This window comes from Anser brachyrhynchus (genome assembly GCF_964034855.1).
Source record: "Anser brachyrhynchus genome assembly, contig: SCAFFOLD_490, whole genome shotgun sequence".
Lineage (NCBI taxonomy): Eukaryota > Metazoa > Chordata > Aves > Anseriformes > Anatidae > Anser > Anser brachyrhynchus.
Genome location: NW_027664002.1, coordinates 34832 through 50009, shown reverse-complemented (window position 1 = coordinate 50009; position 15178 = coordinate 34832). Strand labels below are relative to the sequence as shown.

Genomic DNA, 15178 nt, shown 5'->3' with positions numbered 1-15178 from the left:
CCCCCAGCTTTCATCCCCATCCTCATCCTCCCCGTCTCGTCCTTCATCCCGCCGCCGCCATCCTCCGGCCTTCGTCCCTCCTTCATCCTCGCTCCCCCCCAACCTTCATCCCCATCCTCAGCCCTCCTCATCCTCCCCGCCTGCATCCTTCACCCCCCCCACGTCCTCCATCCTCAGCCTCATCTTCGTCCTCCCCCCCTCCTCCATCCTCAGCCTCATCCTCCCCCCATCATCATCCTCCCCCCCAGCCTTCATCCTCATCCTCCATCCTCATCCTCCCCCCCCCCCTCCATCCTCTGCCCCCCCCATCCTCCGGCCTTCCTCCCACCCCCATCCTCCATCCCTCCTCTTCCTCATCCTCCATCCTCATCCTCATCCTCCCCCCCCCATCCTCCCCCCCGCTCCATCCTCATCCCCCCCCCAGCCTTCATCCTCATCCTCCCCCCCCCCATCCTCCGCCCCCCCAATCCTCCATCCTCTGCCCCCCCCATCCCTCCTCTTCCTCATCCTCCACCTTCATCCCCCCCCCTCCAGCCGTGCCCCCCCCGCGCCCCCTCCCCACGCTCCCCCCCCCCCGCTGTTGGGGGGGGGCTGTGCGTGTTTCCCGTGGCTCTCCTGGGCGCGCTCGGTGCAAGGGGGGGGGGGGAGCGGTGTGGGAGGGGTCCGGACCCCCCCCAGACTTCTCCCCCCCTCTGCCCCCCCCCCAGCTGCCGCACGAGCAACCGGAAGAGCCTGATCCTGACCAGCACCTCGCCCACGCTCCCGCGCCCCCCACTCGCCGCTGCCCGGCCACATCGGTGAGAGCCGGGCCCCCCCCGGGCCCCCCCCATCCCCGAGCCCCCCCCTCCATAACGCCCCCCCTCCCCGAACCCATGGGGACCCTCCAGGACCCCCCCAGAGCCCAGACGGACCCCCCCAGACTGCTGCCCCCCCCCCCAAAGGGCCCCATAAACCCCCCCATCCCCAATAACCCCACCTGAGGCCCCCCAGCCCCCCCCAAAATTCATTGCCCCCCCCCTCCCAAGCCCCCCCCCATCCCTTGGGGACCCCCCCGCTCCCCCCTCCCTCGTCCCCCTAGGGCAGGAGGGGAGCGCGTTAGCCCCGCCCCTTCTGTTGTGGGCGGGGCCTGGCAGGGCGGGGCAGCAGTGACGTCACCCCCATGTCCCCCCCCCAAAAAAATTTTGCCCCCCCCCCCCCCCCCCCCGCAGGCAGCAGCCCCCTGGACAGCCCCCGCAACTTCTCGCCCAGCAACCCCGCGCACTTCTCCTTCGCCTCCTCCCGCCGGTAAGGGGGGGGCCGGGGGGGGCAGTCCCGTGGGGGGGGGGGTTAATGGGGGGGGGGGGGGGTCTCAGGATGGGGGGGTGGGTCCTAGGATGGGGGAGTGCAAGGTTGGGGGGGGGGGGTCCCAGGATGAGTGGGGGGGGGTCCTAGGATGGGGGGGGGTCCCAGGATGAGTGGGGGGGTCCCAGGATGGGGGGGGGGGTCCCAGGATGGGGGGGGGGGTCCCAGGATGGGGGGGGGGGTCTCAGGATGAGTGGGGGGGGTTCCAGGATGAGTGGGGGGGTCCCAGGGATGGGGGGGGGGGGTCCCAGGATGGGGGGGGGTCCCAGGATGAGTGGGGGGGTCCCAGGATGGGGGGGGGGGGTCCCAGGATGGGGGGGGGTCCCAGGATGAGTGGGGGGGGTTCCAGGATGGGGGGGGGGGTCCCAGGATGGGGGGGGGGTCCCAGGATGAGTGGGGGGGGTCCCAGGATGGGGGGGGTCCCAGGATGAGTGGGGGGGTCCCAGGATGGGGGGGGGGGCCCAAGATTGGGGTTCCAGGTGGGGGGGGGAACCAGGTGCCCCAGGCTGGGGGGGGGGGGGGCAGTGGGGGATGGGGCAAGGTGTTGGGGTCACTGATGCCCCCCCCCGTGCCCCCCCCTTGTCCCCCCCCCCCAGAGCCGACGGGCGCCGCTGGTCCCTGGCCTCGCTGCCCCTCCTCCGGCTATGGCACCAACACGCCCAGCTCCACCGTCTCGGTGAGTGCGGGGGGGGGCAAATCACGGTGCACCCCCCCCCCTCGGTGCCCCCCCCCCAACACCGAGGGGACCCTTGGGGTGCCCCCCACTCCCTCCCCCCATAGCCCTGGGGGTTCCCCCTGTGGGTGCTGGCTCTGACCACCCATGGGGGGGGTCCGAGGAGGGTCTGGGGGGGGGGTCGGGGGGGGGTCCGGGGGGGTCGGGGGGTTTCGGGGGGGGGGTCCGTGGGGGGGTCCGTGGGTGACGCGGGCGCGCAGTCCTCGTGCTCGTCGCAGGAGCGCCTGCACCAGCTGCCGGCGCAGCCGACGCCGGAGGAGCTGCGCTTCCTCTCCCGCCACTTCGGCAGCTCCGAGAGCCTGGCCGAGGAGGATGGGGGGGCCCGGGGGGGGCCGGCCCCGCGCCCCCGCTCCCGCAGCCTCAGGTGGGGCCGGTGGGGGGGGGGTGGGAATTAAGGGGGGGGGGGGTCAGGGATGGCAGGGGGATGGAGGGGGTGATGGGTTTGGGGACATTGTGGGGTTGGGGTCTGGGGGGGGGAAAGGGTTGGGGGGGCATTGGGGGGGGCAATGTGGGAGTGGGGACACGGGGGGGGGCAGGAGGGGGCCGCCAGGGGGAGGGGGGGTGCTGTGGGGGGGGGGGGGGGACACACCAGAAGTGATGGGGACACCAAGGTGATGGGGGAGGCCGTGGGTGACCGGGGGACACGGGGGGGTGCTGGAGGGGGAGGGGGGATGCTGCAGGGGGGGCTATGGGGGTCCCGTGGGTGCCAGCAGTGTGTCCCCCTCCCCCTTTTGCCCCCTCCTCAGCCCAGGGCGCTCGCCCTCGTCCCACGACAACGAGATCGTGATGATGAACCACGTGTACAAGGAGCGCTTCCCCAAGGTGGGGGGGGGGCCCGGGGAGGGGTGCAGGGAACTGGGGGGGCTTGGGGGGGGGCTGCAGGCTCCTTGTGGGGGGGGTGGAAGGGATATGGGGGGGATTTGGGTGGTTGGGGGCAGCTGCAGGGCACCGGGGGAGTGTAGGGGGTCTTGGGGAGGTTATGGGGCAGCTATGGGGGGGTCCGGGTGGGCACCGGGGGGGATGTGGGAGGGGATCTTGGGGGTTTTAGGGTCGGGGAGGTTATGGGGCAGCTAAGGGGGGGGTCCGGGTGGGCACCAGGGGGGGGACGACGTGGGGTCCCCGGGGGGGGTGAGGGGGGCAGCCCGGGTGCGGTCCCCGCAGGCGACGGCGCAGATGGAGGAGCGGCTGGAGGAGTTCGTGCGGGGCTGCGGCCCCGGGGGGACGCCGCTGGCCGACGGCGCCCTCAGCTTCATCCAGCACCAGCTGGCCGAGCTGGCGCGCGACTGCCTGGCCAAGGCGCGCCACGGCCTCATCACCGCCGGCTACTTCTACGAGCTGCAGGAGAACATGGAGCGGCTGCTGCAGGACGTGAGCGGGGGGGCGGGGGGGGCTGCCGGGGCGGGAGGGCGCCCAACGGCACCCAACGGGCACCCAACGGCACCCAATGGGACCCAACGGTACCCAACGGGCACCCAACAGGACCCAACGGGACCCAATGGGACCCGACAGCACCCAACGGGACCCAACGGTACCCAACGGGCACCCAACGGGACCCAACAGCACCCAACAGGACCCAACGGCACCCAATGGGCACCCAACAGGACCCAACGGGACCCAATGGGACCCAATGGAACCCAACAGCACTCAACGGGACCCAACGGCACCCAATGGGCACCCAACAGGACCCAACGGGACCCAACAGGACCCAATGGGACCCAACGGGACCCAACAGCACCCAACGGGACCCAACAGCACCCAATGGGCACCCAACAGCACCCAACGGGACCCAACGGCGCCCAATGGGCACCCAACGGGACCCAACGGCACCCAACGGGACCCAATGGGACCCAACAGTGTCCAACGGCACCCAATGGGCACCCAACGAGACCCACCAGCGCCCAATCGGCACACAATGGGACCCAACGAGACCCAACAGTACCCAATGGGCACCCAAGAGGACCCAATGGTGTCCAACGGGACCCAATGCGACCCCCGTGGGCACCCAACGGGACCCAATGGTGCCCAATGGCACCCAAGAGGACCTAACAGTGTCCAGCGGGCACCCAACAGGATGCAACAAGGGCCAACAGCACCCAAGAGGCACCCAACGGGACCCAGGAGGGGCAAAGGGCACCCAAGGGGACCCAGGAGGGGCAAAGGGCACCCAAGGGGACCCAACGGTGTCCAACAGCACCCAATGGGGACACCCCAGTGCCCCCAAGCCCCCTGGTGCCATCGGGACCCCCGCACCCCTAACCCCCCTCTGTCCCCCCCAGGCCTACGAGCGCTCGGAGTCGGAGGAAGTGGCCTTCATCACCCAGCTGGTGAAGAGGCTCCTCATCATCATCTCCCGCCCCGCCCGGCTGCTCGAGTGCCTGGTGAGACCCCCGGGACCCCCAGCCCCGACCCCCTCAGCCATGGGGGCCCTGTGACCCCCCCACGTCCTCCCCACCCCGCCTTGCACCATCCCAACCGCCCAATCGCGACCATCCTTCCCGGTCGCCCTGACAACGCCCCGGCCAATCCCTGCGCACCGCTGATGGGGGAGGCGGGGCTTCTGTTGCCACGGCGACAGCCGTGTTGCCGGGGCATCGCCACGGCCACTGGGGACCACGGCGGGAGGGGGCGGGGGGGCGCACACGCGTGTGGTGCCGTGCACGTGGGCACACCCGTGCGGCGCCGTGGGCAGAGCAACGCGCGCGTTCAAGCCCGCACACATGCGTGTTGCTGCACACACGTGTGCCTGGCATGTTCGTGCCGCCACGCACGCAGCCCCCCCCATGCCGGGCGTGCGTTGCACACGCGCGTGCCCCCCGTGTGCGTGCAGGAGTTCGACCCGGCGGAGTTCTACCAGCTGCTGACGGCGGCCGAGGGGCAGGCGCGCGAGGGGCTGCTGAAGGCCGACATCCCGCGCTACATCATCGGGCAGCTGGGGCTGGCACGCGACCCCTTCCCCGGTACACACGCGTGTGCGAGCGGCCGCTGGGCGAGCACGGGGTTTGCATGCCGATGGAGGCGTGCGCGGGGTCTGCGTGCGGCTGGAGGCGTGCACGCGCACGTGGGAAGGGCGTGCAGGGGGTTTGCACACCCGTAGGGGTTTTCGCATGTTTCGGCATGCAAGGGAGGGGTGGCACATGGCGGGGGGGTGTTGCACGGGGCACACGCGTGTGTTGCACGCCTCGGGCACGTGTGAGAGCCTGCCCTGTCCCCCCACAGACGTGGTGCATCTGGAGGAGCCCGACAGCGGTGGGAGCAACACGCCAGAGCCCGAGGAGGGGGCTGAGGTGGGTCCTGGCTCAGGGTCCCCCATGCGTGCAACCCTCCCCCTCCAAAGCCCCCCCCCCCCGTCACTCCGTGACCCCCCCAGGGACGCGGCAGCACCCCCAGGACCAAGAAGCCACCGGGGGGAAAGCGACTTCGAGACCATCAAACTGATCAGCAACGGTGCCTACGGGTGAGCGGCTGGGGAGGGGGTCTGGGGGGGGGGCTGCGGGGCCGGGGGGGGGCCCGGCGTGACGCCGCCTGTGCGCAGGGCGGTGTACCTGGTGCGGCACCGGGCCACGCGGCAGCGCTTCGCCATGAAGAAGATCAACAAGCAGAACCTGCTGCTGCGCAACCAGGTGCAGCAGGCCTTCGTCGAGCGCGACATCCTCACCTTCGCCGAGAACCCCTTCGTCGTCAGCATGTTCTGCTCCTTCCAGACCCGCCGCCACCTCTGCATGGTCATGGAGTACGTCGAAGGTGCGATACGGGGCCACGCGTCGCGATATGGGGCCACGCGTCGCAATATGGGGGCCGTGCGTCGCGATATAGGGCCAGGTGTCGCGATATGGGGCCAGGCGTTGCGATAAGGGGCCGGGCGTTGTGGTATGGGGCCAGGTGTCGTGATATGAGGTCAGGCATCGCAATATGGGGCCAGGCATCATGATATGAGGCCTGGTGTCGTGATATGGAGCCAGGTGTCATGGTATGAGGCTGGGTGTCGTGATGTGGGGCCAGGCACCACAATATGAGGATGTGCAGTTGAGGGTCACAATACGCAGTTGATGGTCTTGATACGCAGTTGGGCGTTGCGATACAGAGCAGTTTGCGTCCCAATGGGGGCGGTTACCATCCCGCCACGGGTCTCCAGCGTCGCGATATGCAGTTGGGCGTCGCGATACAGAGCAGTCTGCACCCCAACGTCGTGGTTACCATCCCGCCGCGGGTCCCCGGCGTCGCGATACGCAGTTGGGCGTCGCGATACAGAGCAGTCTGCACCCCAACGTCGTGGTTACCATCCCGCCGCGGGTCTCCGGCGTCGCGATACGCAGTTGGGCGTCGTGATACAGAGCAGTTTGTGTTCCAATGGGGGCGGTTACCATCCCGCCACGGGTCTCCAGCGTCGCGATATGCAGTTGGGTGTCGCGATACAGAGCAGTCTGCACCCCAACGTGGTGGTTACCATCCCGCCACGGGTCTCCGGCGTCGCGATACGCAGTTGGGTGTCGCGATACAGAGCAGTTTGTGTTCCAATGGGGGCGGTTACCATCCCACGGCGGGTCCCTGGCATCGCGATACGTCGCCGTCCCGCAGGCGGGGACTGCGCCACGCTGCTGAAGCACATCGGGGCGCTGCCGCTGGAGCTGGCGCGCCTCTACTTCGCCGAGACCGTGCTGGCCCTCGAGTACCTGCACAACTACGGCATCGTCCACCGCGACCTCAAGCCCGACAAGTACGGCCGGGGCTGGGGGGGGTCCTGGGGCTAGTGGGGGGGGGTCCTGGGGCTGGGGGGGGGGTCCCGGGGGGGTCCCAGCCGCCGGGCTCCCCGCAGCCTGCTGATCACCTCGCTGGGCCACGTGAAGCTGACGGACTTCGGGCTCTCCAAGATGGGGCTGATGAGCCTCACCACCAACCTCTACGAGGGCCACATGGAGAAGGACGCCCGCGAGTTCCGGGACAAGCAGGTGGGCGTGGCCTCGGGGGGCGTGGCCTTCGGGGGCGTGGCCGTTAGGGCGTGGCCGTTAGGGCGTGGCCGTTAGGGCGTGGCCAGCATTGCCCCCCCCCCAGGTGTGCGGCACCCCCGAGTACATCGCCCCCGAGGTGATCCTGCGGCAGGGCTACGGGAAGCCCGTGGACTGGTGGGCCATGGGCATCGTCCTCTACGAGTTCCTGGTGGGCTGCGTGCCCTTCTTCGGGGACACCCCCGAGGAGCTCTTCGGGCAGGTCATCTCGGGTACGGGGCCGCGGGGGGGGCCGTGGGGACGGGGGGGGACCGGGCACGGCAGCGGGGGGACGGGAACACCGGGGATGTGGGCACGGGGGGACGGGGTGGGGGACGTCGCCTGTAATACGGGGACACGGGGACATGGGGATATGGGGACACGGGGATAAGGGCATGGGGACGTGGGGATGGGGCAGGTCATCCTGGGGACTTGGGGACACGGGGATATGGGGACATGGGGATACAGGAATGGGGACGTGGGGATGGGGCAGGTCGTCTTAGGGACATGGGGACACGGGGACATGGGGACACGGGGATATGGGGACACAGGGACATAGGGACACAGGGACATGGGGATATGGGGACACGGGGATACAGGAATGGGGATGTGGGGATGGGGCAGGTCGTCTTAGGGACATGGGGACACGGGGACATGGGGACACGGGGATATGGGGACACAGGGACATGGGGATATGGGGACACGGGGATACAGGAATGGGGATGTGGGGATGGGGCAGGTCGTCTTAGGGACATGGGGACACGGGGACATGGGGACACGGGGATATGGGGACACAGGGACATGGGGATATGGGGACACGGGGATACAGGAATGGGGATGTGGGGATGAGGCAGGTCGTCTTAGGGACATGGGGACACGGGGACAGGGCATCTCCTTTATAGGGACAGATGTGGGGCCATGGGGCTGGTGGTCCCCGGTGCGGAGCTGGGCCCACGGCAGGCAGCTGCACCCTTGCGTTCATGTGTCCCCCTTTCCCCCCCACCCCGATGTCCCCCTGTGTCCCCCCCGTGTCCCCCCGTGTCCCCCGTGTGTCCCCCCCGTGGCAGACGAGATCCTGTGGCCGGAGGGGGACGAGGCGCTGCCCCCCGACGCTCAGCACCTCATCTCCCGCCTGCTGCAGCCCGACCCCCTGCGGCGCCTCGGGGCCGGTGAGACCCCGACCTCTGTCCCCCCCCCCAGCCCCCCCCCAGCCCCGTGTCCCCCCCTGAGCCCCGTGTCCCCCCCGTGTCCCCGCGCAGGCGGCGCGCAGGAGGTGAAGGCTCACAGCTTCTTCGCGGCGCTCGACTGGACGGGGCTCCTGCGGCAGAAAGCCGAATTCGTGCCCCACCTGGAGTCCGAGGAGGACACCAGCTACTTCGACAGTGAGGGACCCCCCCGGGACCCCCCCTGCAAGGGGACACCCCCATGGGACCCTCTCAGCACCCACAGACCCCTCCCCATTCTCCACACCCCCCCCCAGGAACCCCCTAAGGTTCTCCCTAATGGGAACCCCCCCAGCCAATGGAGCCCCCCTGGGACACCCCCTCTGGGTGCCGTGTCCCTGCTACCCTTGGGGACACCTCCTGTGTCCCCTGCCCCCCCCCTCAGCCTGCCCTCCCCCCCAGCACGCTCGGACCGCTACACCCACGTCGCCTCCTACGAGGACGAGGACACGACGGAGGACGAGCCCGTGGAGATCCGGCAGTTCTCGTCCTGCTCCCCCCGCTTCAGCAAGGTGGGCACGGCGGGGGGGGGGGGGCACGGGGGGGCACGGGGATGGGGGGGGCACGCACGGGGGCACAGGAACACACGCACGCTTGTACAACCCTCGTGCAACACCGCACCCGCAAAACCTCGGGAAATCCCTGGGCACAATCCCGGTGCGATCCTGGTGTGATCCGGAGCATGATCCCGGTGTGATCCCGATGTCATTCCGGACATGATCCTGGTGTGATCCCGGTGTGATCCCAGTGTGATCCTGGTGTGATCCCGATGTCATTCCGGACATGATCCCAGCGCGATCCCAGTGCGATCCCGAGCATGGTCCCAGTGTGATCCCAATGTCATTCTGGACATGATCCCGGTGTGATCCCGGTGCGATCCCAAGCATGATCCCGGTGTGATCCCAATGGCATTCTGGACATGATCCCGGCATGATCCCGGCGCGATCCTGGTGTGATCCCGCTGTGATCCCAATGTCATTCCGGCCATGATCCCGGCGCGATCCCGGCGTGACCCCGGTGCGGTCCCGGCGCAGGTGTACAGCAGCCTGGAGCAGCTCTCGCAGCAGCCGGAGCCGAAGGCGGCCAAGGGGCGCCCGCGGGACGAGGGCCGGCGCGAGGGCTTCGCCCGCGACCGCGGCTGGCGCACGGCGTCCCCCGAGCTGTGAGCACCCGGGGGGGTGCCTGGGACCCTGGGGGGGGGCAACAGGGTCACTGGGGGGGGGGGGGAACAACACCTGGGTGCCCCTGGGCACACCTGAGGGAGGGGACAACTGGGTGCCCAGGGCATGACGGGGGGGGGGGGAGGGGGCAGGTTTTTTCCTCCCCCCCCCCAGCACCTGGCTCCCTGCAGGAAGCGACCCCCGGCTGCCGAGCCCCCCCCCACCGAAGGGGAGGGCAGCCCCCCCCTGGGAGCCCGCCGCCGCTTCTCAGCGCTGCTGGAGCCGGGGCCCCCCCGCAACGGGGTCCCCCCCCGCGACGGCCCCACCGAGGGCACCAGCGAGGAGCCAGGTGGGTGCTGGGGGAGGGTCGTGGGGGGGCGGTGTCCCTGTGCCCCCCCTTGGCCCCCCCACCCCCCATCCCCTCCTTCCCATCCCCGCAGGTGAACGGGCGCTGCCCCCCCCCCGGGCTGAGCTGGGGCTGCGGCGGCCGCGGCACCCAGGGGTGGCCCCCGAGGGGGGGGGGTGACAAGCGCAGCCCCCGCGGCCCCGGCAAGGTCACCAAGTCCGCGTCGGCCACCGCCCTCTCCGTCATCATCCCCAGCGGTGCGTGTCCCCCCCCAGCACCCAAAGGTGGGGGGTGGGGGGGCTGGCAGGGTCCCCTGGGTCCCCAAGGGTGGGGAGGGCTGGCGGTGTCCCCGGGGGTGGCAGGGTCCCTGGGTCCCCAAGTGTGTGGGGGGGCTGGCGGTGTCCCCAGGGGTGGCAGGGTCCCTCTGTCCCCCAGGTCCCCAAGGGTGGCAGGGGCTGGCGGTGTCCCCGGGGGTGGCAGGGTCCCCCAGGTCCCCAAGGGTGGTGGGTGCTGGCGGTGCCCCTGGGGGTGGCAGGGTCCCTCTGTCCCCCAGCTCCCCAAGGGTGGCGGGGTCCCTTGGTCCCCAAGCGTGTTGGGGGGCTGGCGGTGTCCCCGGGGGTGGCAGAGTCCCCCAGGTCCCCGAGGGTGTCGGGTGCTGGCGGTGCCCCCGGGGGGTGGCGCGGTCCCCGTGTCCCCGTCTATGGGCACGGTGCCAGCGGGGGCGCAGGGGAGGCGCCCGGCTCCTCGCCCCTGGGCAGCCCCATGTCCCCGCGCTCGCTGTCCTCGGACCCCTCGTCGCGGGACTCGTCCCCGGGCCGCGAGCTGGCCCCCGCCGTGGCCGCCCCCCGCTCGCCCATCGCCATCCCCCGGCCCGGCAAGAAGTTCGGATTCACCCTGCGGGCCATCCGCGTCTACCTGGGGGACAGCGACGTCTACAGCGTGCACCACGTCGTCTGGGTCAGCGGGGCCGTGGGGACGAGGGGGGGGGGAAAGGGGGCGTGGGGACAGGGAGGGGACGCGGGGATGTAGGGGGGTATGGGGACGTGGAGGGGGAAAAGGGGACGTGGAGGGGACGCGGGGATGTGAGGGATGTGGGGACAGGGAGGGGACACGGGGATGTAGGGGATGTGGGGACAGGGAGGGGACAGGGAGGGGACACGGATATAAAGGGATACGGGGACATGGAGGGAAAAAGGGGACATGGGGACAGGGAGGGGACATGGGGATGTAGGGGATGTGGGGACAGGGAGGGGACAGGGAGGGGACACGGATATAAAGGGATACGGGGACATGGAGGGGAAAAAGGGGACATGGGGACAGGGAGGGGACATGGGGATGTGAGGGGACGTGGGGACATGGAGGGGAATAAAGGGACATGGGGACAAGGAGTGGATATGGGGACACGGGGGCCACTGGGGATGCACGGGGACTGGGGTACCGCTCGGTGCGGGCGGGGGCCGCGGGGCCGTGCCGGGGCCGTGCCGTAACGGTGCTGTGGGCGCAGCACGTGGAGGAGGGGGGCCCGGCGCAGGAGGCCGGGCTCTGTGCTGGGGATCTCATCACCCACGTCAACGGGGAGCCCGTGCACGGGCTGGTGCACACCGAGGTCGTGGAGCTCATCCTCAAGGTCAGAGGTCATGGGGGGACGGGGGGGGTCACGAGGCCACGGGGTTGAGAGGTCGGGGTGGGGTCATGGGTCACGGGCAGGGTCGTGGGTCACCGTGGTGGTGTGGGGGGGTCAGAGGTTGGGGTGGGGTCAGAGGTCGTAGTGGGGTCATAGTGGGGTTGGAGGTCATGCTGGGGTCAGAGGTCATGGTGTCAGGGGGTCACAATGGGGTCAGAGGTCGTGGTGGTGTCAGGGGAGGCATGGGTCACAGTGGTGTTGTGTGGGGTCATGGTGGGGTCAGAGGTTGCAGTGGGGTCAGAGGTCACATCAAAGGCAGAGGTCATGCTGTCAGGGTCACAATGGTGTCAGGGGTCACAATGGGGTCTGAGGTCATGGTGGGGTCAGAGGTCATGGTCGTGTCAGGGGTCACGGTGGGGTCAGAGGTTGTGGCGGGGTCACGGTGGGGTTGGGGTCACGGCAGGGTCGGAGGTCACGGCGGGATCAGAGTTCACAGCGGGGTCGGGGGGCGTGGCGGGGTCAGGGGTCACAGCAGCCCCGTGACCCGGGCGGGGCCGGCAGAGCGGCACCAAGGTGCTGGTGACCACGACGCCGCTGGAGAACACCTCCATCCGCCTGGGGCCCGCGCGGCGCCGCAGCGCCCGCACCAAGATGGCCAGGAGGAACCGCCGGGGCGGCGCCGGGGGCGGCCACGAGAGGTGGGCGGGGGCCCAGTGCCCGGGGGGGGGGGGGGTCCTGGTGCCTGGGGGGGGGGGGGTCCCTGGTGCCCAGGGGGGGGTCCTGGTGTCCGGGGTCCTGGTGCTCGGAGAGGGGGGTCCCAGTGGCCAGGCGGGGTCCCGGTGCCCCGGGGGGGGTCCCCGTGCCTGGGGTCCCGGTGCCTGGGGGGGGTCCCAGTTCCCGAGTGGGGGGGGGGTCCTGTTCCCGGAGGGGGGTCCTGGTGCCCAGGGTCCCAGTAACCGGGGGGGGGGTCCTGGTGCCCAGGGGGGGTCCTGGTGCCCAGGGTCCCAGTAACCAGGGGGGGGTCCCAGTGCCCGGGGGGGGTCCTGGTGCCCAGGGTCCCGGTGCCCGGGGATGGGGTCCCTGGAGGGTCCCGGTGTCTGGGGGGGGTCTTGGTGCCCGGGGGGGTCCTGGTGCCCAGGGGGGGTCCCGGTGCCCAGGGTCCCGGTGCCCGGGGATGGGGTCCCTGAGGGGGGTCCCGGTGCCTGGGGTGGGGGTCCCGGTGTGTGTGGGGGGTTCCCGGTGGGGGTGCCCGCAGTGACCCCCCCCCCCCCCCCCCCGCAGGCGGCGCAGCGCGCTGTTCCGCCACCTGGCCCGCCAGGCCTCGCTGCTGCACACGAGCCGCTCGCTGACGTCACTGAGCCGCTCGCTCTCCTCCTCCGACAGCCTCCCCGCCTCCCCCACGCACGCGCGCGCGCGGGACCCCGCCCACCCGCCGCGCGCCGCCGAGACAGGTGCGCGTCGCCGTGGCAACGGGCAGGGGGCGGGGCTAGCGGGGAGGCGGGGCCACGGGGAGGGCGAGGGGCGGGGCTACGGGGGCGGGGCGGGGCTATGGGAGGACTGTGGGGCTGTGGGAGGTGGGGCGGGGCTACCTGGAGGGCAAGGGGGCGGGGCTTCAGGGGGCGGGGCGTTGATGGGCGGGGCTACAGGGGCTTCGATGGGCGGGGCTTCAAGGGGGCGTGGCTTCAAGGGGGCTTCGAGGGGTGGGGCTACAGGGGCGGGGCTTCGATGGGGCGGGGATCAGAGGGGCGGGGCTTCAGGGGGCGGGGCTACGGGGGCGGGGCTACAGGGGCTTCAAGGGGCGGGGCTTCAAGGGGGCGGGGCTACAGGGGCGGGGCTTCAAGGGGGCGGTGATTAGAGGGGCGGGGCTTCGAGGGGCGGGGCTAAAGGGGCGGGGCTACAGGGGCGGGGCTACAGGGGCGGGGCGGGGCTCCCTGGGCCAGGAGGGGCGTCCTGCGGCGGGGCCTGCTCCCGGTGCCGGTGCCGGTGCCGTGCGGTGACTCCCGGCCGGGGCAGGGCCGTCCCCTCCCAGCAGCTCCCCGGGCTCCAGCGCTCCCCCGTCGCCGGCCCCGGGCCCGCACCTGCGTCCCAGCTCCCTGCAGGGGCTGTCCCCGAAGCTGCAGCGGCAGTACCGGGCGGCGCGCTGCAAGTCGGCCGGCAGCATCCCGCTCTCGCCGCTGGCCCACACGCCCTCGCCGCCCGCCGCCTCGCCGCCCGCCTTCCCCGCCAAGCTGCACCCCAAGGCCGCCGACTCGCCGCGCCTCGCCCGCCGCGGCCCCCCCGACAAGGCGCTGCCGCCCCCCCGCAAGCTGGGCCTCGAGGCCCGCAAGGACTTCCCGGCCGAGCCCCCCCTGCAGAGCCTGGCCGAGTGGGACGGCGAGAGCCCCGGCGACGGGGTGCCCCCCCCGGCCCCCGCCCGCCGCCTGGGCCGCCAGGAGCCGCCGCTGCTGCTCGGGGCCCCCCCCGGTGCCGAGGGTGCTGCCGCCGCCCCCCCCAAGGCTCTGAGCCCGGTGCAGGAGCACGAGCAGGGCCGCAGGGGGGGCGCGCCGGGGGTGCCCCCGGTGCCCATTGTGGTGGTGGGGGCCGGATCGGGCCCCCCCGGGGAGGGGGAGAGGGCGGGGAGGGGGGCCCCCACCGGGCGCTGACCCCCCCCACCGGGCCCAGGCCCCCCCCCACTGGACGTTGACCCCCCCCACTGGGCACTGACCCCCCCCCACCAGGCCCTGACCCACCCCCCCCCCACCGGGCGCTGACCCCAGCCTATGCTGTAAATAAGGGGGGGGCCAGGCATGCGGGGCCCCCCCTCCCCGCCCACCGGCACCTCCCCCCCGTGTACACAAAGGGTTAATACTGTGACACCCCCGCCCCCCCGGTGTGATGTCATTGGCCCCCACAAACCACCCCCCCCCCCCTTTTGTCCAGGTGTAGCCCCCCCCCCCCGTTTGCCCCTTGGTTCTTGGCCCGGTGATGTCATGGCGGTGATGTCAGCGGTGATGTCGTGCACGGTGATGTCACGGCGGTGACGTCACGCACGGTGGGGTGAGGGCGCAGCTCTGACGTCATCACGGAGGGGAACCGATGACGTCACAGTCCGTGGGGCCTGCGGGTGATGTCACTGCCGGTGACGTCACAGCTCCGACGCAGAGTGGAGGTGCCGACGTCACAGTTATGACGTCACCCATGACATAAGGCAGACGATAGCACAGCTCCGGTGTAACCGGCGGAGCGGGCCCGATGATGTCGCAGCCACCGCGTAACCGATGGCGTGGGAACGATGACGTCACAGCGACGCTGGCACGGATGACGTCACAGCCGCGACGACGTCAGGACGGGAGGCGCGACCCAGGCGGTGACGTCACCGCGCGGGGCTCGGGCGAGCAGTGACATCACACGCCAACAGCCCCCCCCCGCCGCTCCGAGGGCCAGCCGGGCGGATGACATCACCACCGCCCTGTGACGTCATCACCCACCCCCCCCCATTCTTGCTATGCAAACGCCCCCGGGACGCCCCGGCCCCCCCCTCCCCGGGCACAGGGGGCGCTGGGGGCGCCCGGGGGGGCCCCGGGGACCAATAAAGGCTGCACAGCACCGCCCGGCCCCGCTGCTCTGTCCGGGGGGGGTCGGGGGGGGGGGGCGTCGGGTCGTGAAAAACCCCTCAAATCCCCCCAAAACCCCGCGCCCCCCCACCCACAATGTCCCTTGGGGGTTGGGGGGGGGGCGGGCCCTGCGCTCCGGGCAGGAAAGGGTTAACGCCCCCCCCAATGTCACACCC

General features: G+C 71.5%; 1 protein-coding gene across 1 annotated transcript; it reads left to right on the top strand.

The window, feature by feature from the left end:
* Positions 1–678: 678 nt before the first annotated feature.
* On the top strand, positions 679–14994 carry MAST1 (microtubule associated serine/threonine kinase 1; the record flags this gene model as incomplete). The annotated part of the gene is given in 30 exon segments (XM_080608624.1): positions 679–768; positions 770–797; positions 1209–1284; positions 1938–1971; positions 1973–2017; positions 2275–2438; positions 2821–2896; positions 3236–3442; positions 4351–4452; positions 4902–5031; positions 5291–5358; positions 5442–5477; positions 5479–5528; positions 5607–5815; positions 6650–6788; positions 6888–7020; positions 7124–7289; positions 8124–8225; positions 8316–8438; positions 8682–8791; positions 9314–9441; positions 9631–9788; positions 9880–9953; positions 9955–10042; positions 10513–10742; positions 11290–11412; positions 11971–12107; positions 12691–12860; positions 13423–13910; positions 13912–14994. Coding segments are annotated over 30 exon segments (3885 nt in total), but the record flags the coding sequence as incomplete, so codon positions are not given.
* Positions 14995–15178: the final 184 nt, after the last annotated feature.